The 27529-nt window shown below is 44.5% G+C and overlaps 1 protein-coding gene across 1 annotated transcript in view; it reads left to right on the plus strand.

Annotated features, from left to right (window-relative positions):
* Positions 1-27529, plus strand: part of LOC311147647 (rho GTPase-activating protein 12-like) — a 101085-nt gene that overhangs the window by 69639 nt on the left and 3917 nt on the right. The window contains exons 2-16 of the mRNA XM_084184376.1: positions 3031-3303; positions 10942-11085; positions 11934-12014; positions 13089-13214; positions 14445-14522; positions 16049-16110; positions 16382-16463; positions 16898-17023; positions 17679-17882; positions 18105-18207; positions 22354-22473; positions 22627-22725; positions 22897-22974; positions 23078-23212; positions 27066-27171. Of these exons, the coding sequence (XP_084040502.1) occupies positions 3031-3303; positions 10942-11085; positions 11934-12014; positions 13089-13214; positions 14445-14522; positions 16049-16110; positions 16382-16463; positions 16898-17023; positions 17679-17882; positions 18105-18207; positions 22354-22473; positions 22627-22725; positions 22897-22974; positions 23078-23212; positions 27066-27171 (1817 nt within the window). The remainder of the gene's footprint in view (positions 1-3030; positions 3304-10941; positions 11086-11933; positions 12015-13088; positions 13215-14444; positions 14523-16048; positions 16111-16381; positions 16464-16897; positions 17024-17678; positions 17883-18104; positions 18208-22353; positions 22474-22626; positions 22726-22896; positions 22975-23077; positions 23213-27065; positions 27172-27529) is intronic.

A 27529-nucleotide genomic window follows, 5' to 3' on the forward strand; every position in this document is an offset into this window, starting at 1 on the left:
GACAGGCCAGTACATCAGGAGACGTGGAGGAGGCCGTAGGAGGGCAACAACCCAGCAGCAGGACCGCTACCTCCGCCTTTGTGCAAGGAGGAGCAGGAGGAGCACTGCCAGAGCCCTGCAAAATGACCTCCAGCAGGCCACAAATGTGCATGTGTCTGCTCAAACGGTCAGAAACAGACTCCATGAGGGTGGTATGAGGGCCCGACGTCCACAGGTGGGGGTTGTGGTTATAGCCCAACACCGTGCAGGACGTTTGACATTTGCCAGAGAACACCAAGATTGGCAAATTCGTAACTGGCGCCCTGTGCTCTTCACAGATGAAAGCAGGTTCACACTGAGCACATGTGACAGCCGTGACAGAGTCTGGAGACGCCGTGGAGAACGTTCTGCTGCCTGCAACATCCTCCAGCATGACCGGTTTGGCGGTGGGTCAGTCATGGTGTGGGGTGGCATTTCTTTGGGGGGCCGCACAGCCCTCCATGTGCTCTCCAGAGGTAGCCTGACTGCCATTAGGTACCGAGATGAGATCCTCAGACCCCTTGTGAGACCATATGCTGGTGCGGTTGGCCCTGGGTTCCTCCTAATGCAAGACAATGCTAGACCTCATGTGGCTGGAGTGTGTCAGCAGTTCCTGCAAGAGGAAGGCATTGATGCTATGGACTGGCCCGCCCGTTTCCCAGACCTGAATCCAATTGAGCACATCTGGGACATCATGTCTCGCTCCATCCACCAACGCCACGTTGCACCACAGACTGTCCAGGAGTTGGCGGATGCTTTAGTCCAGGTCTTTGAGGAGATCCCTCAGGAGACCATCCGCCACCTCATCAGGAGCATGCCCAGGCATTGTACGGAGGTCATACAGGCACGTGGAGGCCACACACACTACTGAGCCTCATTTTGACTTGTTTTAAGGACATTACATCAAAGTTGGATCAGCCTGTAGTGTGGTTTTCCACTTAAATTTTGAGGGTGACTCCAAATCCAGACCTCCATGGGTTGATACATTTGATTTCCATTGATAATATTTGTGTGATTTTGTTGTCAGCACATTCAACTATGTAAAGAAAAAAGTATTTAATAAGATTATTTCATTCATTCAGATCTAGGATGTGTTGTTTAAGTGTTCCCTTTATTTTTTTGAGCAGTGTATATATATATATATATATATAAATATAGGAAAAAACACACATCACGACAAGAGAGACACCACAACACTAGGTACACAGCATGGTAGCAACACAACATGACAACAACATGGTAGCAACACAACATGGCAGCAGCACAACATGGTAGCAGCATAACATGGTACAAACATGATTGGGCACAGACAACAGCACAAAGGGCAAGAAGGTAGAGACAACAATACATCACGCGAAGCAGCCACAACTGTCAGTAAGAGTGTCCATGATTGAATATTTGAATGAAGAGATGGAGATAAATCTGTCCAGTTTGAGTGTTTTTTGCAGCCCATTCCAGTCGCTAGCTGCAGCGAACTGAAAAGAGGAGCGACCCAGGGATGTGTGTGTTTTGGGGACCTTTAACAGAATGTGACTGGCAGAACGGCTGTTGTATGTGGAGGATGAGGGCTGCAATAGATATCTTAGATAGGGGGGAGTGAGGCCTAAGAGGGTTTTATAAATAAGCATCAACCAATGGGTCTTGCGACGGGTATACAGAGATGACCAGTTTACAGAGGAGTATAGAGTGCAGTGATGTGTCCTATAAGGAGCATTGGTGGCAAATCTGATGGCCGACTGGTAAAGAACATCTAGCCGCTCGAGAGCACCCTTACCTGCCGATCTATAAATTACATCTCCGTAATCTAGCATGGGTAGGATAGACATCTGAATCAGGGTTAGTTTGGCAGCTTGGGTGAAAGAGGAGCGATTACGATAGAGGAAACCAAGTCTAGATTTTACCTTAGCCTGCAGTTTGGATATGTGCTGAGAGAAGGACAGTGTACCATCTAGCCATACTCCCAAGTACTTGTATGATGTGACTACCTCAAGCTCTAAACCCTCAGAGGTAGTAATCACACTGGTGGGGAGAGGGGCATTCTTCTTACCAAACCACATGACCTTTTATTTTGGAGGTGTTCAGAACAAGGTTAAGGGCAGAGAAAGCTTTGTTGTAGAGCGTTTAACACAACATCCGCGGTGGGGCCAGCTGAGTATAAAACTAATCTGCATATAAATGGATGAGAGAGCTTCCTACTGCCTGAGATATGTTGTTGATGTACATTTTGTAGCCTGGAATCCCCTGTTTCGTTATTGTTCCAACTGTTTAAATTCCAGGTTAGAGTTTTTTGTAGAACTTGCTGGCTGAGGTTTGTTTGTCTCCACTCCATTATCAGTGGGTACTTCGGTTTAGAGATTGACAGTTGATATCACTGCAGACGCAGAGCACTAGAAGGAGGGTTTCCTATCTGCCTAAACACTTCCTCTTTTCTATAAATCATTATCTCCTAATGTGGGCATTGTATTTAACCCAATAATGGCCAATCAATGTCCAATAATGCTAAATATTGAATCTTATTGTAATGTTTTTATTTTGAACGAGATTAATAAGTAATGTTGATGCACAATGCATTTGACCGACCTCAGAAAAAGGATAGCTTGAAGTATGTAGGATACCATGCAGCATATTTCGTTTTGACACTGGGCTAGGAACAGATGGATACAGCATGTTGCAATGTCCGTCCGTACCCCGTGTCTGATTGCCAAAGCTGCCCATCCTCCTTCTCCTTCCTGCCTTGCCGAGCAGACTGTATCACTGTATCTGTGCTCTGAATCTACCCTCTCCACTCCTTCCCCTTTCTGTTATGTACTCCATAGTTCTGTCAGGGTTAACGTCTCCTTCGCTCTATTTCTTCTGTATCCCTCATCTAAAACTGCCCTCTCCTTCTCCGCTCTGTATTGTACCTCCATAGTTCTCCATAAATATAACCTTTCTGGTCAGTGCATGCTGGCCATGCTACTCTGTTAGTTTTTCACAAAAGACCTCTCCCCTCTATCTCTCTCCCCTCTCCAGACGACGTCTCCGGTGGGGCAAGGCCGGCCCGAGTCCCCTGTCTACACTAACCTCCAGGAGCTGAAGATCTCCCAGTCCAACCTGCCCCCCCTCCCCTCCAGCACCCCACTGCACATCCTTGGGGACTGGGAGACCCACAAGGACCTCACTGGTAGACACTTCTACTATAACAGAGCCACCGGGGAGCGCACGTGGAAACCGCCCCGCGCACGGGATGCTAGTGGCAGTACCAGTAGTAGTCGGGGAGACCCGCATGGCATGGGAGAGATGGAGGTAGGTAACACACCCCCTGTGCACCCAAACAAAACAGATGCACATTCCATTGACTGTCATGTTGTAGTCAGAGCAGAAGCTGAGCTGTAAGGAAAGAAGGCAAATAGTTTGGTTTGGATCCAACTGAGGAAGTTTAACCCAGCATGTTGACCCCTGCCACTGATTTACAGTCTACCTAATCTATCTGTATCCTAATGTGTCAACAACTGGGTCATTCCACGCAATGGGTGCCTTTTGTACATGCAAACTTTGAAGAAATGAACATTAAAATAACATTCAATTGCATGGAGGATATGTTTAGCCTACGGAAAAACACCTTTTCCCATCTCAGGCAATAAAAACTTATGAACTAAGAGCATTTTATCTGCACTGGTACCACACTGTCTGTCAACACTGTCTGTCAACTGCCTTAACTATTATTTAAAAGCATGTTTGAGATAAATCCAACATTTTCTCATTGATCAAGTATCCCTTGTACAATACACTCATACAGTATAAGATAAAACTGATAAAGTTACTGTTGGGCCTCTAACATGATTGATGATAACAGGGTTGAGGTTTTAGGTGAAGATCGACCATTACTCCTCATGTTGTCATGGGCCTCTCACTCCACCGGGTTACCACCTTAATTTTCTTCCACTCTGCTCACCACTCTCTCTACTCAGCCTAACTAGCTCCACCTGTCCCTGCTCTGCTCTGCTCTAATTACTCTGCCAGCTGCGCTGCATTACCCACTACCTCTCCCAGTATTTAAGGCCCTGTCTTTCAGCTCTCCGGTGTCAGATCGTCTGCAAAGCTCACACCCGGAACCTGTTTGCTCGCGCTTCTGGCTCACCCTGGTTTTGTGACCCCGGACCTGCCTGTTTTTTGGATACTCTTCTGCCTCAGGAGATCCAGACCTGCTTCTGCCATTACGACTCCTGACTACTCTTCAATCCCGGTAACTCTGACCAGCCTTCTGCCTTGCTACTACGTATTTTGGATTTCCCTTGAACTGTACTGCTGCCTGGTTTCATTCCGCCCTGTTGTGTCTGTGTCTCCCCCCCCCAGGACTTCTGGACCACCCACCACCGGCTTCATAGGACGCATCGCTGCCACTGGGGGGGGCACAGACCCAGCGCATTGGACGGGATCCCTGTTACCCCTGGAGCCTTCATTCACTCCCTACTTCCCTTTTCCCCTTAAGTTTAATAAACTTTCTGGTGTGACGCAATTGTGGTCCTCTGGTCGTCTGTCTGAACCGTGACAGTACTACAGGGGACTCAACGACATCACAGTGAAAAACCGTTACCCTCTGCCTCTGCTCACCTCTGCTTTTGAGTTGCTCCAGGGAGCCACTGTTTTTACCAAGTTGGATCTCAGAAACGCTTACCACCTAGTGCGGATCCGGGAGGGAGATGAATGGAAAACCGCATTCAATACACCAACAGGCCACTACGAGTATCTGGTTATGCCTTTTGGCCTCACCAATGCTCCTGCTGTGTTCCAGGCTCTAGTGAATGATGTACTGCGGGACATGTTAAACAAGTTTGTCTTCGTTTACCTGGATGACATCTTAATCTACTCCAGAAACCTGTCTGAACACACCCGCCATGTCCAGCAAGTCCTTCATCGTCTTCTGGAGAATTCCCTCTACGCCAAGGCAGAGAAATGTGAGTTTCACGTCAAGACAGTGGCCTTCCTGGGGTACATAGTGGCAGAGGGAAGTATCCAAATGGATCCTGCCAAAGTATCAGCAGTCACTTCATGGCCAGTTCCGGAGAACAGAAAGAAGCTGCAACAGTTTCTGGGGTTTGCTAACTTCTATAGGAAGTTTATCCGGAACTACAGTACCGTTGCTGCCCCTCTCACTGCTCTAACCAGCACCAAGCAACCCTTCACCTGGACCCCAGCAGCCGACAAAGCCTTCAGTACCCTCAAGGTGAGGTTCACCTCCGCTCCCATCCTCCAGATGCCTGATGTGGACCGGCAATTCATTGTGGAGGTGGACGCCTCGGATGTGGGAGTTGGTGCTGTGATTTCTCAGTGGGCTGCGGAGGATAGGAAGCTCCATCCCTGTGCCTTTTTCTCACGTCGGTTGTCCCCCTCTGAGTGCAATTACGACATAGGGAACCGTGAGCTGCTGGCTGTGAAGCTTGCCTTGGAGGAGTGGCGTCACTGGCTGGAGGGGTCCACCATTCCATTTCTCGTTTGGACCGATCATAAGAACTTGGAGTACATCCGCACGGCCAAACGGTTGAACTCCAGGCAGTCCCGCTGGGCCCTGTTCTTCACCAGGTTTAATTTCACTCTGTCATACCGGCCTGGATCACGCAACACCAAGCCAGACGCCCTCTCCCGTCAATTCCAGAAGGATGACACCCCCTCCAAGGACCCTGTGTCGATTCTGCCAAGTCCCTGCATCGTTGCAGCTCTGACCTGGGCTGTTGAGGAACAGGTGCTGGAGGCTCTCCGTAACCAGCCAGGTCCCAGCACTTGCCCAGCTGACCGCCTTTTTGTCCCCGAAGACCTGAGGTCCCAGGTCGTTCAGTGGGGACATGACTCCCGCCTAGCTTGTCACCCTGGCTCCACCCGCACTTACAACCTGCTCGCCCAGAGGTTCTGGTGGCCCTCTCTGAGGAAGGATGTACGGGAATTCGTCCAAGCCTGCCCCATCTGCAACCAACACAAGTCGTCCTGCCAGCCCCCAGCCGGATTGCTGCAGCCCCTGCCTGTGCCCAGACGTCCCTGGTCTCACATCGCCCTTGACTTTGTCACGGGGCTGCCCCCTTCAAGTGGCATGACCGTCATTCTCACCATCGTTGACCGTTTCAGCAAGATGGCACACTTCATTCCCCTCCCCAAGCTCCCAACCGCCAAGGAGACCGCCCAGGTGGTCCTGGAACACGTCTTCCGGATCCACGGACTGCCAAAGGATGTAGTTTCTGACCGTGGTCCACAATTCTCCTCCGCTTTTTGGAAGGAGTTCTGTCACCTGCTGGGAGCCACAGTCAGTCTGACTTCCGGATTCCATCCCCAATCCAATGGGCAGTCAGAGCGGGCTAATCAGGAGCTCGAGAAGGCACTGCGATGCATGACTTCACGCAACCCCCACTCCTGGTCGCAGCAATTGACATGGGTGGAGTACGCACACAATTCTCTGACCTGCTCTGCCATCGGTATGTCCCCTTTCCAATGTGTTTATGGATACCAGCCTCCTCTATTTGCCAGCCAGGAAGAGGAGGTTACTTGCCCATCTGCACTTGCTTTTGCCCGTCGATGTCGCCGCACCTGGTCACAAGCCCGAGCCACACTCCTCAGATCCGTTGCCAGCTACACTACCGGGGCCAACCGTCGGAGAATTCCTGCTCCCACCTACCATGTTGGTCAAAGGGTGTGGTTGTCATCGAAGAACCTGCCACTCAGGGTGGAGTCGCAGAAGCTGGCACCTCGGTTCATTGGCCCATTCCCTATCATAAGAGTGATTAGCCCAACTGCTGTCCGGCTCCAACTGCCTAATTCCCTGAGGGTGCACCCCACTTTCCATGTGTCTAAGATTAAGCCCATCCATGAGAGTCCGCTGGTCCCTGCTGCGCCTGGTCCTCCTCCTCCACGGCTCGTCGATGGTGGTCTGGTTTACACCGTCCGCCGCCTGCTTCGGTCCAGACGGAGGGGTAGGGGTCTCCAGTACCTCATTGACTGGGAGGGCTATGGACCTGAGGAGAGGACCTGGGTGCCAGCTAGTCGGATTGTGGATAGGACTCTCATCACCGCTTTCCACCAACGGCATCCTGATCAACCTGCAATCCGTAGGGGCCGCCCCAGAGGGGTCCCTAACCGTCCGGCCCGCTCGGCTTCCTGTCCTGTGCCTGATCCTGTCTCGGGACCTGTCCCATCTCCCGACCACGGCCCTCCGGCTTCCTCCGAGGATGAGGACGTTCACTCGGACCGTTCGGAGGAGTTCTAGCCCTCCTCCGGCTCCCCTCCTCCCGCCCGGCGTGGTGTTGCTCTTGGGACTTCTGGGGCCGTCCCTTGGGGGGGGGGTTCTGTCATGGGCCTCTCACTCCACCGGGTTACCACCTTAATTTTCTTCCACTCTGCTCACCACTCTCTCTACTCAGCCTAACTAGCTCCACCTGTCCCTGCTCTGCTCTGCTCTAATTACTCTGCCAGCTGCGCTGCATTACCCACTACCTCTCCCAGTATTTAAGGCCCTGTCTTTCAGCTCTCCGGTGTCAGATCGTCTGCAAAGCTCACACCCGGAACCTGTTTGCTCGCGCTTCTGGCTCACCCTGGTTTTGTGACCCCGGACCTGCCTGTTTTTTGGATACTCTTCTGCCTCAGGAGATCCAGACCTGCTTCTGCCATTACGACTCCTGACTACTCTTCAATCCCGGTAACTCTGACCAGCCTTCTGCCTTGCTACTACGTATTTTGGATTTCCCTTGAACTGTACTGCTGCCTGGTTTCATTCCGCCCTGTTGTGTCTGTGTCTCCCCCCCCCAGGACTTCTGGACCACCCACCACCGGCTTCATAGGACGCATCGCTGCCACTGGGGGGGGCACAGACCCAGCGCATTGGACGGGATCCCTGTTACCCCTGGAGCCTTCATTCACTCCCTACTTCCCTTTTCCCCTTAAGTTTAATAAACTTTCTGGTGTGACGCAATTGTGGTCCTCTGGTCGTCTGTCTGAACCGTGACACATGTGGTGAAGTGCATGGGACCACATGGTGTTCAAGAAATTAGGAATTATACATATGTTCCACACATAATGAAAGTTTTCATAACATTCATTGAGCAAACAGGCTTGACATGTTGAGCTCGACCACATCAGCCAAAGATGATAAAACAATTATAAATACAGTGCCTTCAGAAAGTGTTCACACCCCTTGACTTTTTCCACATTTTGTTGTGTTACAAGGTGGGATTAAAATGGATTTAATTGTAATCTACACAATATACTCTGTAAAGTGGAAGAAAAATCCCAACATTTGTAAAAATAAAAAATAAAAAAAACATATATGAAAACTAAAACACTATTACATCTTCATTACATAAGTATTCAACCCGCTGAGTCAATACATGTTAGAATCACCTTTGGCATCGATTACAGCTGTGAGTCTTTCTGGGTAGGTCTCTAAGAGCTTTGCACACCTGGATTGTACAATATTTGCACATTATTCTTTTTAAAATTCTTCAAGCTCTTTCAAGTTGGTTGTTGATCATTCCTAGACAGCCATTTTCAGGTCTTGCCATAGATTTCTTAGGCGGATTTAAGTCAAAACTGTAACTAGGCCACTCAGGAACATTCAATGTCATCTTGGTAAGCAACTCCAGTGTATATTTGGCCTTATAATATATTTATTGTGTACAGGCTTCCTTTTTTACACTGTAATTTAGGTAAGTATTGTGGAGTAACTACAATGTCGTTGATCCATCATCAGTTTTCTCCTATCACAGTCATGAAACTTTGTAACTGTTTTAAAGTCACCATTGGCCTCATGGTGAAATCCCTGAGCGGTTTCCTTCCTCTCCGTCAACTGAGTTAGGAAGGACGCCTGTATCTTTGTAGTGAATGGGGGTATTGATACACCATCCAAAGTGTAATTAATAACTTCACCATGCTCAAAGGGATATTCAATGTCTGCTTTTTTTTTACCCATCTACCAATAGGTGTCCTTCTTTGCAAGGCATTGGAAAACCTCCCTGGTCTTTGTGGTTGAATCTGTGTTTGAAATTCACTGCTCGATTGAGGGACCTTACAGATAATTGTATGTGTGGGGTACAGAGATGAAGTAGTCATTCAAAAATAATTTTAAACAATATTATTGCACACAGAGTCCATGCAACTTATTATGTGACTTGTTAAGCAATTGTTTACTCCTGAACTTATTTAAGCTTGCCATAAAAAAAGGGGTTAAATACATTTCAGCTTTTCATTTAAAATTAATTTGTAATAATTTCTAAAAACATAATTCCACTTATCGGTTATTGTGTGTAGGCCAGTGACACACAATCTCAATTTAAATTCAGGCTGTAACACAACAAAATGTGGCAAAAGTCAAGGGGTGTAAATACTTTCTGAAGGAACTGTAGGCCAAAAAGAGAGAGAAGACTTACTTCCTTTTCCACCATGCTGTTCAGAAGACCCAAATGATGTCACCTGCTGTGAAAAAATAATTTAACTTGGTGTAATGGTCCATTATTTTAAAGGGGTAAGTTGTTTGCATGACAGGGTTGGCTTTAAAATGATGGACAGACGTAAATCCATCACTAATCACGTCAATATAAATAATAATCTTCAGTAATTACTTTGTCAAAGCAGCAAAATGACTAGGCCTTTACAATTATGGTGAAACTTGAAGAAATGTGGATTAAGTGGGTTGAAATCTCCCTAGAATTGACAAAAGGTTGACAGAGGGACATGTCAAAATGTTGCATTTTGTCACTTTAGCAAGCCTTTATTCATATTAAAAATCAGATTTACTGAATTCTCCATATGGTCTATATTAAAGTGCACTTCATTTAATAACAGGCTTTTAAAATTAATTATTGGTGCATAATTCCATCTTAAAATTTCAAAGGAAAAGACACCCATTTTGTGAAACGAACCAACTGCTCTGAAAGGTGGCCTTGGGTCCCAGGTTCAGGTCTTGAGGCTAAAGGTAGTGGTCTGGTGACTGGTCTGGCTCAGTGGTAGTCCAGATCCTATTACGGCTCTCTCCCTGTGTTTCTGTAACGGGTGAGAGTGTAACTGTGTTAAAGAAACCAGGTCAGGACTGAAGTAGGTTTCAGGCTGTAGCTGTACTATATTTAAAGTACCAGTTAGAGAGACGCTGGTTCATCAGATGTAATACCACGGCTGACTGAAGCATAGACTCTGTACCTCCCAAATGGAACCCTATTCCTTATTAAGTGCACTACTTTTTACCAGGACCCATTAAAAGTAGTGCACTAAATAGGGAATAGGGTGCCATTTGGAACATATCCTGTGTCTACTCTGCAAGGCAGTAGTTTACATCTATTACTACTGTGGGAAGCATTAAGTACTGTATTTGTATAGGCAAATAGAGGAATAGTTGATTTCCAACTAACTGTAAAAGTTGTGTTGTGGTAACTGAAGGCAGGGAAACAAGCTGGTGCTATTTTGATGAGGGGAAATATTTCCCGGTCAGGTAGTAAAATAAAAGTCTGTAAGAGTGTCCTCAATTTGGATTTCATGTAGTGTTACTGCTACAACACTGCCCCCATGATGTGGTTGTGTATTGCAACCAGGCAGGAACTATCAGATTGTTACTTTGTTTCCAACTTGCCATATGAAATGCTGGGAAATAAACACAAATATCCATAGTTGATCAATGTCTCCTTTTCCTGGGAACTGTTGACTTTTTCTGTGGTGGTTGCACTTTATGGTTGGGCATTTTCCTTTTTCAATTAAGGTTGTTTTTATGGGTACTTGGGCACTCTCCAGCTGCATCTTTGATCATTCACTACTAACTCTTCTAAAGGCAAAACAAGAGCAATTGAGATATCAATCAATTGATCTATCGATCTACATATGACTCTAAAAAACCTCTCTGTTCTCCCAGAATAACAATGGTCTCTTTTTCTCTCTTTCTCACCCTTTTCTCCCCCCTCCCTGCTGCCCCTCATGCAGCCCCTGTCTTCCGAGGAGAACTGTCACAGCAGCACCTACTCCAGTCAGTCAGACAGTCAGTATGGATCTCCCCCTAGAGGTTGGTCAGAGGAACTGGATGAACACGGACACACCCTCTATGTCTGTGAACATACTCATGAGAAGGTACTGGGGCTCTCCTCTTTTAGTTTCACTCTCTCCGTTTCTCTGTCACTCCTCCCAGGGCTAAGGGTGTTATCATAGGTTCATGGGGGATGGGTATTTGGTATTTATTAGGATCCCCATTAGCCGCTGCAAAGGCATCAGCTACTCTTCCTGAGGTCCACATGAAACATGACATAATACATAGTACAGAACATTATTAGTCAAGGACTGAAATACATACATTTAAAACATCACACACAGCCTATATATCAGTACATACACACAATATCTAGGTTTAATACATAATACAGTGCAAATTACAATACAAGGGCGGCAGGTAGCTTAGTGGTTAAGATCGTTGTGCCAGTAACCGAAAGGTTGCTGGTTCTAATCCCCGAGCCGACTAGGTGAAAAATCTGTCGATGTGCCCTTGAGCAAGGCACTTAACCCTAATTGCTCATGTAAGTCGCTCTGGATAAGAGCGTCTGCTAAATGACTAAAAATGTAAAAAAATATATATATAATGGCTGTGTCATAAGGTGTTCTTTTATCGTTTTTTTTAAACTTGTTTTATTGCTAGCTTGAGTTACCTGGGGTTGCAGAGAGTTCCATGTAGTCATGGCTCAATTTAATACTGTGCGTTATCCCACACATACCATTGAGAGGACTGACTGTGGGGATGTCGGGTTGTTGATTTCTCTTACTTGATCGAGAATGTTTCTTTACTTCTTTATTTGAAACTTTCTACCCTGCTATACTCTGTTTTCCGGTCGTCATTGATAACCCATTGTTCTGTATTTTTACAGAGTATTATTTTCCATGTGAATTATGAAACTGTGTTCAGTGCTCATTAGAGTTTGTGTTTGTAGTGGATAAAGCACGTGGACGAGCAGGGGAGGCTATACTACTACAGCGCAGACGGCTCCAGGTCCGAATGGGAACTACCCAAAGTAAGACAACACATTTTAATGTCTTTCATTTATTTGTATGGGCCGAATCCTAACTTCCACTTACATTGAATCATTGACATCAATGCATGACTAAGTAAAGATTGTACTCGAAGTGGAAGTGAGGATTCGTCCTAGAATTACTTCTACTAGAGATCATTCAATTGGGGCGAATCTCAATTGCATACTCCTCGGGTCCTCTCTCCTCGCCTCCTTCTCAAAACCCATTGGAGGAGAAGGCCAGAGGGGAGGGACCTCTGGCTTTCTCATTCGATGGGTTTTGAAAAGGAGGCGAGGAGTGAGGATGCAATTTAGATTCTTCCTTGATTTTGGTTTTGGCTTTGCCTCGTATGACACCGCTGCATCAGTCTATTTCCTCCACTGTGATCTAGTCACCAGTCTCTGTCTTATCACCTTAACTGGTCTGGACACCTGTAGTCCATTGACGGAGCAGAGGTTGTGCCCTAATGTACCTGACAGTGACCATTAGTGGCTAGTTACTCTCCTGTAATCTTGTTGGTTAAGCAGAGATCAGACAGGTAAAGAATAGGCGTTAGCTTTCATTTGGCTGGTCAACCGGCGGGCTGAGTGGACACACGCAGGGATGCAGGCAGACAGACACGCAGATAGGCTGGGTGTGGTGGTATCCTTTAGCAACCCTGGAAGAAGACACCGGTGGGGGGCTCCTTCTCTCTGAAAGGGGTCCAACTGATGGATGACTGATGATACGCTGGGCCATGAGAGGAGAGGTATGAAGAAGAGATACTGGATACATGCCAAGCCACGCCTCTTCTAGGACCTTTACTTTACTCTGTTGGTGTTGTTATCTGGTCATTGGATAACGAGTTAACCCTGGAACTCCCTTTCTCTCACCCTTGCCCACCCTCTCTCTCTCACCCTTGCCCACCCTCTCTCTCACCCTTGCCCACCCTCTTTCTCACCCTTGCCCACCCTCTCTCTCACCCTTGCCCACCCACCCTCTCTCTCACCCTTGCCCACCTTCTCTCTCTCTTTTTCTCACTCCCTTTCTCTCACCCTCCCTCTCCCCCCTCTCACTCCCTTCTTCCCTCCCTCCAGTACAACGTGTCCCCCCCTCAGCCAGGCGATCCCCCCAAGAGTCGTAGCCTGGAGAGGAAACAGTCAGACCCCATTGTCCTTACCAAGTGGAGACACAGCACCTACGTACTAGACCTCAACGATAAGGTAAGACCACATGCTCTGTCTGTGTGTATCCTACAGTCCAGTTCTATTGGCAACTCTGTTTACATGCAGGCAATGTTTACTCCTGTCATCACTAGGGTTTGGGTCAATTCCATTTCATTTCAGTCAATTCCGGAAGTAAACTGAAATTCCAATTTTCCTCATTGCTTTTCAATGAATTGACTGAATTGAATGGAACTGCCACCAACCCTGGTTGTCACCAGTCACCACTTGTTTTGATGCTGTAAATAAGTTTGACGCTGCTCTGTAAGAGTGTTCTTGAACCCTATCTAAGCCATCTGGTCAGTAGTTTGTCTGGTCAGCACAACAGGGGGTCAGTCTGGCCAGTATGTTGTCCCTTTGCATCCTCTTGGCCTTGCTTGGGTCTCAGTGAGTTTAATCCCTGAATACCTTGGGCTCTTATATTAACTCTGTGTGGGTGTGAAGAGGATACGAGTCACACAGGGTAATCCACTAGCTACTCCTCTCATTGACAAATCCCAGTCAGATGCGATGTAGGCTAAACCTTGCTTTCAAAGCATTCTCTTTGGGACGAGTCCATTGGTTCAATTGTACCTGGATAAGTGAATCAGGTGCAGCCTTAGTATTTGAATTTATCTGACAGAATAATTTGATCCAAGTCTGTCTAGTTCTGTTACAGTTCTCTTTAAAAAAAACTCAGGCTCTGGCCATCACATGGGGAGAGTTGGTCGCTCTCTTTACTGCGGTGAAGTTAGTATCCCTCGCTCTCACGCCTCCCCTCTTACCCCACCTCCACCAATCCAGAGCGAAAACGATCAGATACCTACCTATTGCTGATTTAAACCAGAAATGCAGTGTATGAGCTTCTCACAAAGTCTTAACTCGATCTTGAATCAATTTCCCTTACTCAATCAAATGTCCTGTGTTGATCTCTGTCTGTGTGTGAGTCAAACCTGAAAGTGCAACAAAGCCTTTAAACAAACAAACATCTTTCCTTAGTAGTTGACACGACCACTTCACAATAACCTAGTTGTATATTGGCATAACCAGTTAGAAATCCATTGTCAATTTGACGTCAGATACTCCGGCTTAAGTACCATGAAAGATTTCTGCTCCAGATTCTTGATGAATTTTCTCTTCCTGACTAACTAACCATAAATCTAACCATAATCTTCTCTGCTTATCTTCTCTAGTCTCCATCATCATCATGTTGGCCTTGTTCTTTATCATTCTGTCTGTATCATTGTGTAGGAGTGTGGGCCTGCAGTCCCCAAGCCAAGTTCTCCTGACTTTGACTTCTGCCCCTCATCTCCCAAGCACCCCTCAATCGTTAGTATTCCCTGGCTTTCGCTCCACAACATGCAACATCCATCTAACATTTTATATCTCCTCACTCTATGCATTGCCTTTACTCATCATCCCCTATCCTCTGGATCCATCTGTCTTTCTCTCCTGCATGTGTCCTTTCTGTTTCTCCTATCTGCTACTGTAACCAAAGGCCATTATACTGTCCAATAGTCCTATCCTTTAGTTTAGTTTATGTTGAATGTTTGTCTGTTAGGATAATGTCTTTCACCTTGTTGGACCACTGAGCACAGACTGTTTGAATCAGTAGTTTGTGTCTGTGTAATAGCACCCTCTACTGCAAGGAACTATGTCTGTCTATATGGGCATCACACCCCTTTCACTGCCCCATTTCCTCTAGTACTTTGTGTGTGTGTGTGTGTGTGTGTGTGTGTGTGTGTGTGTCTTTGTGTCATTATGTGTATATGTGTGTACATCAGTACATACACTGAGTGTACAAAACATTAGGAACACCTGCTCTTTCCATGACATAGACTGACCAGTGAAAGCTATGATCCCTTATTGATGTCACTTGTTAAATCCTCTTCAAATAGTGTAAATGAAGGGTAGGAGACAGGTTAAAGACAATTGAGACATGGATTGTGTATGTGTGCCATTCAGAGGGTGAATGGGCAAGACAAAATATTTCAGTGCCTTTGAACAGGGTATGGTAATAGGTGCCAGGTGCACCTGTTTGAGTGTGTCAAGAACTGCAACGCTGCTGGGTTTTTCACGCTCAACAGTTTCCCTTATGTATCAAGAATGGTCCACCACCCAAAGGACAGCATTGGAATCAACATGGGCCAGCATCCCTGTGGAACGCAATCGACACCTTGTAAAGTCCATGCCCTGACGAATTTACATTTGACATTTTAGTCATTTAGCAGACGCTCTTATCCAGAGCGACTTACAGTTAGTGAGTGCATACGTATTTTTTTTTTTTTTTGATGACAAAAGGGGTTGCAACTCAATATTAGGAAGGTATTCCTAATGTTTTGTACACTCAGTGGTATGTTTGTGTTAGTGTGTGCTCAAGGCACGAGCCTCATTATATTGTTATTATTTTTCTGTATCTCACCCGCCGCTGGCTGTGTTTTTCCTCTCCCCTGCTGTGTGTGTGTGCGCGCGCACTGCAAAAAGTGAAATCTAAGGAAGCCTAAATATATATCTTATATTGAGTGATAATTCACAAAAAAACTTTTTTACCTAAAAAAATGGTTAATACAGGTATTGTCTTCTTATTTCAAGATATTTTACCTTAATAAGACAAAAAATATCTTGAAATAAGATAATTACTTTTTTTAGGTTAAAATAAGCAACATGATCTGCCAATGACGTTAGATAAATTAGCTTGGTACGAAAAAACAACAACATTTTAAGTGAATTATCACTCAATAGAAGATATTTAGGCTTGCTTAGATTTCACTTTTTGCAGTGAGTGTATGTGTGTGGTGTGTTTGTACCTTCTGGGTCTGACTGTGTTTACGTCTCCTGTCTGTCTCCCTCCACAGCCCTCTGAGAAGTGTGGAGTCCTCAACGTCACCAAAATCACTGAGAATGGCAAGAAAGTCAGGTAAACCTGAGAGAACATACATTATAAAGATCATGTAGATTAGATTAGAAATTGTTATCATTCTGTTATGAGGAAATTGGAGGATAATACAGCATCATACAAACAAAACAATAAATATATTTGTTGAAATAATGGACAGACTGATGGTTGATAAATGGTTGTGTTGGGATGTGGTTGATAAATGGTTGTGTTCTGACTTGGTTGATGGTTAATAAAGGGTTGTGTTGTGACGTGGTTGATAAATGTTTGTGTTGTGACATGGTTCAAACAGAAAGAACTGGACATCGTCGTGGACGGTACTACAGGGCTCCTCGCTGCTCTTCGCTAAAGGACAGGGGAGTGGCACCAGCTGGGTACGTACCCCATCAGCCGCCTTGTTAGGAACCATCTTGGGTGAAAGAATGTGGCAGAGTTTGTACAGTTGAAGTACATTTTTGGATTTAAAAATGAATAAATTTGAGCTAATTGCCTCCCCTACTTTTCCAATAACCTGCAGGATTTTATTTTACTTCAAAGTAGTGCCTAAGAACTACCTGGCTGGCTGTCTATCTCCATTTAGTAGTAGTACACCATACCTCTTCCTATTTGCTCTTTAGTTTCCCTTCTCCCTTCTCCTTTCATCCGTCTGTGACTCTTTATTTCTCATTTGACATCATTCCCCCTCTCCTCTCCTCTCCTCTCCTCTCCTCTCCTCTCCTCTCCTCTCCTCTCCTCTCCTCTCCTCTCCTCTCCTCTCCTCTCCTCTCCTCTCCTCTCCTCTCCTCTCCTTTCCTCTCCTCATCCAAAGTCCTACCGTAGTGGCTCCATCCCTGAGCTGCTGCTCACTCTGCTGGCCAACTGGAAGCGTTCGGTCAAGCCCCGCCCAGCTGTCTCCTATGTCCACTCTGTCCATGAGTGTTCCAAGGCTGCCACTGTATGTCTCCTCTGTCCCTGTGCATGTCTCCCATGTGTCCCTCTGCCTGTCCATCACACTCACACTGTCCTATCCCCTGCCTGCTGCTCATAACCTCATCTGATTGGGTGACCAAGGGGGTGGGAGGGAACTTTGAGTTTCAGGCATGCGCTCCCTCTGGATAATTTTTCCTGATATCATGATTTGAAGATTGAATCGTCTTGATTGGTTACCCCAGTTTGCCTGAGAGGTGATGTTTGTAAAAACTAGAAGAGTGTTCCAAAGAATGAAGAATACATGATTGAGTTTCTGTGTATTTTTAGAACAATATATGAAAAAGAAAATAGAGGAGCTGTTTCCTAGATAAAGGTGTAAAAAGGCATACAATAATACAGTGCTTTAAAAAATGTGATAAAATGTGATAACAATTTAACTTCACCGTAATACAGTACTAAATGTCCAGCTTGTAACACAGTGGTGTGAATATGATAATCTGTGTTTATCTTCAAGTAAATCTAGCAACTATAACACATTAACTTGTAACCTAACACTGCTTTCGTTGTTTTTAATGCAACTTGAAATAATAACCGTGTGAAAAGTACTCATGAAAGATTTACCACTATTACTAACCTTGATTACTATCCAGCTGATCGTCTGAATGTTGATTTCCTTGTAGAAGTTTGGGGTTAACCAGTCGAAGCCGGAGTTCACTGTGGATCTCAGAGGGGGGTCAGTGGATTGGGCCTCGAAGGATAAATCCAGCAAGAAGCACGTCATTGAGCTGAAGACCCGTCAGGGGACGGACCTGCTGATCCAATCAGAGATCGACAGCGTCATCAACGACTGGTACCGAGTCCTGACAGACACCATCAGTACACATGTGAGTGGACCTCTCCTCTCAGCCTATCTATCTTCTCAGTTCTGAACATAGTAGTTACGGTACCACACCTCTGTAAAGTACAAGTCAGGTTTGTCAACATCCACAACGAGGGGCTTCTGAAATGTATGCATTTATCGGTAATCTGTTCAGTACCACACCCTTTCAGGGCAGAGGTGGTCCAGGCTGACTTTAATAACTTGTGTTGTTTGTGTGTGTGGACAGGCATGGGAGTCAGATGAAGCCATAGAGGAGGACATGCCTGAGTCCCCTTGGGCAGAGAAACAAGACAAGGAGAAAGACCACAGAGACTCCAAGAAAAACAGAGGTTCCTTGACTAAATACGCTGTGTGTGTGTGTGTTGCGCTCGCGCGTCAGTGTTAATTTTGTCAACAAAAATAGTGACTAAAATATTCATCATTTTTAAGTGGCAAAAATAGACCCAGAAAAAACTATAACTAAACAAAAATGATTTTTCATTTCAGTTGACTAAAGCGAGACGAGACAAAATGATCTCTGTGACTAAAATCTGACTACTAAGTGGACTGGACAATCGTTTTTGGAGAGATTGAGCGCTTTTCAGTGATAAGCACAATTAAAATTAGCAGCACAGATGCGCAGCGCAGTTCTGTTCAGCATTGGGAAGGATGCGTCACAGCTGGTGAGCTGCGGGGGGGCAAGGGATGAGTGTGGGCAGACAGGCTCCGCCTCAGATTATACATATTGCGCAGGCAACTCTCTTGCTTCCCTGTAGGGAGGACGCCAGCTGTGACACGTCCTTCCCAACCAGTCACCACCAGCCTTCTAGTTAGCTACCCTGTGCCTGGTTAAGAAACACAAGCTGCTGATCAAAATTAAAAACAATAGCAGCATTGAGTTTAATAGTAAAACAGTCTAGCTATGTTTTTCTCTCCCTTGAGTAGGCTCTAGAAAAGTAGACTGTCTTTGAATTTGTAGTCTCACTCAACCCTCCCACTTTTCCCACTTAATTTCATATACAGGTTCTGTAGCCAACGAAGCCAAGTATCCCTCTTTTCCTCAGAGAAAACTGCTTGATTCTAGCCCTTAGGCTATCATTCCAAAGACATGACCCATGGCGTTAAGGTTTTTTCTTTCTATTGTGCATTGCCATATTTTACATTCATAAAGCAATATCACAGGCCGTTCTAAAACTAGGCTACTTGCGGACCTGACCGTTAACCATTGTTTAGGCTACACCTTGTTCAGTCATGTTACCTCATCAGCTAGCTATAGCTAACAACCTGGGGTGCGTTCAGCAGGCTCCAATGTTTTGGAATGTTCAGAAAGAAGTAGGCTATGTAGAACAAACATGCCTCTCTGATATGTTGAATAAGGAATAACGTTGGCTCTGTTCATGGAATTTCTATCTGCAATGCTCGAGAATGTTTTTTAACTGAATGTGGCCCTGGTAACATTACCAGTAGCCTATATGCAAACATTTGGTGGCACAGAAAGAAAGGAAAAGGGATAGCAAAAAATGTATTGCCTAAATTCCTCTTGCCACTATGCTATATCTGGGTAAATAACTTTATTTTGAGTTAATGTGGACCCAGTGAATCAGACTTGAGCACTTGGACCAGGACTCGAGCACTGGGATGCAGATTTCAGCCATATGGACTCGTGACTCGATTCGTGACTTGAGCGCTGATGACTCTGACTTGGACTCGAGCACAGGGGACTAAAGGTTTAGTGACTCAACTACATCACTGGACGAAACAGTCATTAGCCCCCCGTTCTACTTTTGGACTTCAATGTGGCTGCGGCATCTGTGGAACGTTGATAACAATGGCAATGATGCGACCAAGTGATGGAGGTGCAACCCATACTACTTTACCAATACTTTGCGGCACCATCTGGTCTCTCTCTCTCCCTCTCTCTCTCTCTCTCACTCTCTCTCTCTCTCCCTCCCTCCCTCTCTTTCTCTCTCTCTCTCTCTCTCTCTCTCTCTCTCTCTCTCTCTCTCTCTCTCTCTCTCTCTCTCTCTCTCTCTCTCTCTCTCTCTCTCTCTCTCTCTCTCTCTCTCTCTCTCTCTCTCTCTCTCTCTCTCTCTCTCTCTCTCTCTCTGATTGTGTGTGTGTCTGTTTGTTTTGAATGTAATGTGCAATATCTATGTAGGCTGAATTAGGAATTTGCATGGACAAATAATTCTTATATATGTTTGTCATATTTCTGCTGTTGGGAAGAGAATAGAAACATATGTTGGTAGGACCAGGCTATGTATGTTTGTGCACATGGAGGTCAGTGATTTATGTTTACTATAGGTTAATGAGGCAATACAAATGTGATGTGACTAAAATGAAAGGGCATTTAGTTTATTAAAACTATTTTTTTGACAATAACTAGACTAAATCATTATTCAAATGACAAAAATGTGACTACGACTTAATGATACAGTGCCTTGCAAAAGTATTCATCCCCCTTGGCATTTTTCCTATTTTGTTGCATTACAACCTGTAGTTTAAATTGATTTTTATTTGGATTTCATGCAATGAACATACACAAAATAGTCCAAATTGGTGAAGTGAAATGAAAAAAATAACTTGTTTCAAAAATTTAAAAAAAATAAGTAACGGAAAAGTGGTGCGTGCATATGCCAGGCTCTGTCGTAGCCGGCCGTGACCGGGAGACCCATGGGGCGGCACGCAATTGGCCCAGCGTCGTCCAGGGTAGGGGAGGGAATGGCCGGCAGGGATGTAGCTCAGTTGATAGAGCATGGCGTTTGCAACGCCAGGGTTGTGGGTTCGATTCCCACAGGGGGTATGAAAAAAATTATAATAATGTAAGTCGCTCTGGATAAGAGCGTCTGCTAAATGACGTAAATGTAAATGTAAAGGTAATGTATTCACCCCCTTTGCTATGAAGCCCCTAAATAAGATCTGGTGCAACCAATTACCTTCAGAAGTCACATAATTAGTTAAATGAAGTCCTCCTGTGTGCAATCTAAGTGTCACATGATCTGTCACATGATCTCAGTATATATACACCTGTTCTGAAAGGATCCAGAGTCTGCAACACCACTAAGCAAGGGGCACCACCAAGCAAGCGGCACCATGAAGACCAAGGAGCTCTCCAAACAGGTCAGGGACAAAGTTGTGGAGAAGTACAGATCAGGATTGGGTTATAAGAAAATATACAAAACTTTGAACATCCCACGGAGCACCATTAAATCCATTATTTAAAAAATTGAAAGAATATGGCACCACAACAAACCTGCCAAGAGAGGACCGCCCACCAAAACTGACAGACCAGGCAAGGAGGGCATTAATCAGAGAGGCAACAAAGAGACCAAAGATAACCATGAAGGAGCTGCAAAGCTCCACAGCGGAGATTGGAGTATCTGTCCATAGGACCACTTTAAGCCGTACACTCCACAGAGCTGGGCTTTATGGAAGAATGGCCAAAAAAAAGCCATTGCTTAAAGAAAAAAATAAGCAAACACGTTTGGTGTTCGCCAAAAGGCATGTGGGAGACTCCCCAAACATATGGAAGAAGGTACTCTGGTCAGATGAGACTAAAATTGAGCTTTTTGGCCATCAAGGAAAACGCGATGTCTGGCGCAAACCCAACACCTCTCATCACCCCGAGAACACCATCCTGCTTTGGGGATGTTTTTCGTCGGCAGGAACTGGGAAACTGGTCAGAATTGAAGGAATGATGGATGGCGCTGAATACAGGGAAATTCTTGAGGGAAACCTGTTTCAGTCTTCCAGAGATTTGAGACTGGGACGGAGGTTCACCTTCCAGCAGGACAATGACTCTAAGCATACTGCTAAAGCAACACTCGAGTGATTTAAGGGGAAACATTTAAATGTATTGGAATGGCCTAGTCAAAGCCCAGACCTCAATCCAATTGAGAATCTGTGGTATGACTTAAAGATTGCTGTACACCAGCAGAACCCATCCAACTTGAAGGAACTGGAGCAGTTTTGTCTTGCAGAATGGGCAAAAATCCCAGTGACTAGATGTGCCAAGCTTATAGAGACATACCCCAAGATACTTGCAGCTGTAATTGCTGCAAAAGATGGCTCTACAAAGTATTGACTTTGGGGGGGAGGGGGGGTTAATAGTTATGCACGCTCAAGTTTTCTGTTTTTTGTCTTATTTCTTGTTTGTTTCACCCCGAAAAGTATTTTGCATCTTCAAATTGGTAGGCATGTTGTGTAAATCAAATGATACAAACCCCCCCAAAAATCCATTTTAATTCGAGGTTGTAAGGCAACAAAATAGGAAAAATGCCAAGGGGAGTGAACTTTCGCAAGCCACTGTATTTTAGTCAAAATGACAAAGACTAAATCTGAATGAACACTGGCGCGCTTGTGTGTGTGCGGGTGCGTGTGTGTGAGAATGTTTGCGTGTGTGTGTGTGTTTGTGCGAGTGTCAGTGATCTAAAAATGTTTTGTCACCAAATGCCCTCTTAGTACCTGTTTAGTCATTTTCTTCCATATGGTTTCAGCAATGAAGACGTCTGTGAGTATGGACTCCTCGGACCAGAAGAAGACCAGAGTGAAGCTGAAGAAGTTCCTGACCCGCCGACCCACCTACCAGGCCATCAGAGACAAAGGCTACATTAAAGGTATAGATGGCGTCACTGCCAGCCCAAATATAACCAAAGAAAACCAGATAGCCGGACGCTTAGTTCCTATAAAGGTATATTGACATTTGACATGCCCGTCTCTCTTTTTTTGTGATTGAAAACATCCTTCTTTTGCTTTGTGTTGCGTCAAAGACCAGGTATTTGGCTGCAGCCTGGGCAGCCTGTGTCAGAGGGAGAACACCTCGGTGCCCACTTTTGTCACCATGTGCATCGACCATGTGGAAAACACAGGTATGACCTGTCTCTGTTCCCTCTTTCTGCCTTTAAAACATTTGCCATTTTGTGTCCATTATGTGTACTGAATGAGTTATAATGCTGTCTCTGTATCTTTCTCTCTCCCCCTCTCCTCTATGTCTCTGTCCTATTGTCTTTGTGTCTCTGACCCTCTCCTCTCTTCTGCAGGTCTGAGTATAGATGGGATATACAGAGTGAGTGGGAACCTAGCCGTGATACAGAAGCTGCGCTTTGCTGTCAATCACGGTAGGGCCCAAATCGTTTTTGTTTTCTTTTGGTAGCAATGGAATAGTCCATGGAACCAATGGAATAGTACTAAAAGTGCAAACCTTGTTTGTGTGTGTTCCAGATGAGAAGGTAGAGCTGGATGACAGTAAGTGGGAAGACATCCACGTGACTACAGGAGCCCTGAAGATGTTATTCAGAGAGCTGCCTGAACCCCTTTTCACCTACGACTCCTTCAACGACTTTATCAACGCCATCAGTGAGTAGTAACACACTTGACCACACTGTTACAGACTTCACTGTGCTGTATTACAAACACTTACCTCGACTAACCGCTGCCCCCGCACATTGACTCTGTGCCGGTACCCCCTGTATATAGCCTCGCTATTGTTATTTCGCTACTGTTATTTTACTGCTCCTCTGTAATTATTTGTTACATTTTTTTTTTTTTTTTTAGGTGTTCTTTCTTAAAACTGCATTGTTGGTTAAGGGCTTGTAAGTAAGCATTTCACTGTAAGGTCTACACCTGTTGTATTCAGCACATGTGACAAATACGATTTGATTTGACAACACATGTACCATAAAGATCCTATTAAATTACGAATTCCTATTCTAATTTCTAATTCTATGACGTATACATTATATGCCTGTCTACTGAGCCACTATTTATAATGGTTAAATTAAGGATTGATGGTTTGCCTAAAGACAATGCCCATTAAGACATAATTGACTTCATATGCTGAATTTACCACTTGGTTTGGGTGATTCCAACTGTGTTCTGTTTTAAATGTGTCCACAAGATGGCACCCTTATCATTTGAATTCACACAAATCAATCAGGATTAAGGATTAGGGATGCAAAACTACCGGTAATTTACCAAAATTACCGGAATCTTCTGTAATTTTGGTAATTAACAGGTAATTTATGGCAATCTATGTTAACTTTGGTAATTTATACGTGAATAATGTTTAATAAATGTATTCATATACTGTACCAGTCAAAGGTTTGTACACATACTCATTCAAGGGTTTTTCTTTATTTTTATTATTTTCTACATTGTAGAATAATAGTGAAGACATCAAAACTATGAAATAACACATATGGAATCATGTAGTAACCAAAAAGTGTGAAACAAATCAAAATATATTTTAGCTTTTAGATTCTTCAAAGTAGCCACCCTTTGCCTTGATGACAGCTTTGCACACTCTTGGCATTCTCTCAACCAGCTTCATGAGGAATGCTTTTCCAACAGTCTTGAAGGAGTTCCCACATACAGTGGGGGAAAAAAGTATTTAGTCAGCCACCAATTGTGCAAGTTCTCCCACTTAAAAAGATGAGAGAGGCCTGTAATTTTCATCATAGGTACACGTCAACTATGACAGACAAATTGAGATTTTCTTTCCAGAAAATCACATTGTAGGATTTTTAATGAATTTATTTGCAAATTATGGTGGAAAATAAGTATTTGGTCACCTACAAACAAGCAAGATTTCTGGCTCTCACAGACCTGTAACCTCTTCTTTAAGAGGCTCCTCTGTCCTCCACTCGTTACCTGTATTAATGGCACCTGTTTGAACTTGTTATCAGTATAAAAGACACCTGTCCACAACCTCAAACAGTCACACTCCAAACTCCACTATGGCCAAGACCAAAGAGCTGTCAAAGGACACCAGAAACAAAATTGTAGACTTGCACCAGGCTGGGAAGACTGAATCTGCAATAGGTAAGCAGCTTGGTTTGAAGAAATCAACTGTGGGAGCAATTATTAGGAAATGGAAGACATACAAGACCACTGATAATCTCCCTCGATCTGGGGCTCCACGCAAGATCTCACCCCGTGGAGTCAAAATGATCACAAGAACGGTGAGCAAAAATCCCAGAACCACGCCAAAAATCCCTGCAGAGAGCTGGGACCAAAGTAACAAAGCCTACCATCAGTAACACACTACGCCGCCAGGGACTCAAAATCCTGCAGTGCCAGACGTGTCCCCCTGCTTAAGCCAGTACATGTCCAGGCCCGTCTGAAGTTTGCTAAAGTGCATTTGGATGATCCAGAAGAGGATTGGGAGAATGTCATATGGTCAGATGAAACCAAAATAGAACTTTTTGGTAAAAACTCAACTCGTCGTGTTTGGAGGACAAAGAATGCTGAGTTGCATCCAAAGAACACCATACCTACTGTGAAGCATGGGGGTGGAAACATCATGCTTTGGGGCTGTTTTTCTGTAAAGGGACCAGGACGACTGATCCGTGTAAAGGAAAGAATGAATGGGGCCATGTATCGTGAGATTTTGAGTGAAAACCTCCTTCCATTAGCAAGGGCATTGAAGATGAAACGTGGCTGGGTCTTTCAGCATGACAATGATCCCAAACACACCGCCCGGGCAATGAAGGAGTGGCTTCGTAAGAAGCATTTCAAGGTCCTGGAGTGGCCTAGCCAGTCTCCAGATCTCAACCCCATAGAAAATCTTTGGAGGGAGTTGAAAGTCTGTGTTGCCCAGCGACTGCCCCAAAACATCACTGCTCTAGAGGAGATCTGCATGGAGGAATGGGCCAAAATACCAGCAACAGTGTGTGAAAACATTGTGAAGACTTACAGAAAACGTTTGACCTGTGTCATTGCCAACAAAGGGTATATAACAAAGTATTGAGAAACTTTTGCTATTGACTAAATACTTATTTTCCACCATAGTTCCACCAAAAATCCTACAATGTGATTTTCTGGATTTTTTTTTCTCATTTTGTCTGTCATAGTTGACGTGTACCTATGATGAAAATTACAGGCCTCTCTCATCTTTTTAAGTGGGAGAACTTGCACAATTGGTGGCTGACTAAATACGTTTTTCCCCCACTGTATGCTGAGCACTTGTTGGCTGCTTTTCCTTCCTTCACTGTGTTTTGGGTCATTGTCCTGTTGAAAAACAAATTATAGTCCCACTAAGCGCAAACCAGATGGGATGGCGTATCGCTGCAGAATGCAGTGGTAGCCATGCTGGTTAAGTGTGCCTTGAATTCTTCTTATTGGTGTCCTTTAGTAGTGGTTTCTTTGCAGCAGTTCGACCATGAAGGCCTGATTCACGCATTCTCCTCTGAACAGTTGATGTTGAGATGTGTCTGTTACTTGAACTCTGTGAAGCATTTATTTGGGCTGCAATCTGAGGTGCAGTTAACTCTAATGAACTTATCCTCTGCAGCAGAGGTAACCCTGGGTCTTCCTTTCCTGTGGCGGTCCTCATGAGAGCCAGTTTCATCATAGCGCTTTATGGTTTTTGCAACTGCAATTTTCCGTATTGACTGACCTGCATGTCTTAAAGTAATGATGGACTGTCATTTCTCTTTGCTTATTTGAGCTGTTCTTGCCATGATATGGACTTGGTCTTTTAGGGCTATCTTCTGTTCTACAATGTAGAAAATAGTAAAAATAAAGAAAAACCCTGGAATGAGTAGGTGTGTCCAAACTTTTGACTGGTACTGTACAGTATAATATTCATTTTTTTATATCTTTGTATATATTGTCCATGAGTGTCTATTGGATAGGCCATATGGTTAAAGAGAAAATAGCCTAATTAATGAAAAAAACAATGGCATTATTTTTAATTAACTCTGCAACTCTTCCAACTATTGACTTTTGTTTTGTGCAAATGCCACTAGTTTGGCTCCGAAACATTTACAACAAAGACATATTGACATTGTAAAATAAATAAATAAAGGCTATTTCATGCTGAAACCCTCATATTAAGCACCAAAGGTATTCACTAAGTTGATGGTTTATATTTAGGATCATGTTTTACAGCTTTGTCATTCTATTTTTTATTTGAAAATCATCTTATTTGATTATTTTATATGTTTTACATGTGATAAGGCCTCAAAGTGGGCCAGAGATAATTACAGACGCCTGTGATAATCTGAAGTACCCAAAAGGGACACTAGATGTCTTGTGATAAATTACATAAAATCCTTGAATGTTACCAAAATGCTGGTCGTTTACTGGTAAACTTAGAAAGTTTCCAGTAATATACCCTCCCTTTGCAACCCTAATCCGGATCATGTAAATGCTGTGTTTTTCCGTTTGCAATGAAACTAATGGTTTTACATTTTTCCCTCTGTTCCAGAATTCTCAGACTACAAGCAGCGAGTGAATTTGATAAAAGACTTAATCAAGCAGTTGCCAAAACCGAATCACGACACAATGCAATGCCTCTTCAAGCATCTCAGAAGGTAAGCAAAAAGCATCCTACATTTCTGCTAAGCTAAAGTCAATACTCTCTGATGTATGACAAGACCCAGCTCATAATTCATTGTGCTAGTCTGTTTAATAGTAGCCTGGGAAGCCGCTAGTGGACTTTATGGATCTCCACTATCGTCTGGGCTTGATGCTTGATGTGCTCCCCGGCGACCGGTTCGTACATAAAGAATTCTCCATTCAGGCTTCGATTTCCTCCTTAACTGTAGCTCAGTTGGTAGAGCATGGCGCTTGCAACGCCAGGGTTGTGGGTTCGTTTCCCACTGGGGGCCAGTATGAAAATGTATGCACTCACTAACTGTAAGTCGCTCTGGATAAGAACGTCTGCTAAAT

Source organism: Coregonus lavaretus (assembly GCF_964263955.1).
Source record: "Coregonus lavaretus genome assembly, chromosome: 2".
Classification (NCBI taxonomy): Eukaryota; Metazoa; Chordata; class Actinopteri; order Salmoniformes; family Salmonidae; genus Coregonus; species Coregonus lavaretus.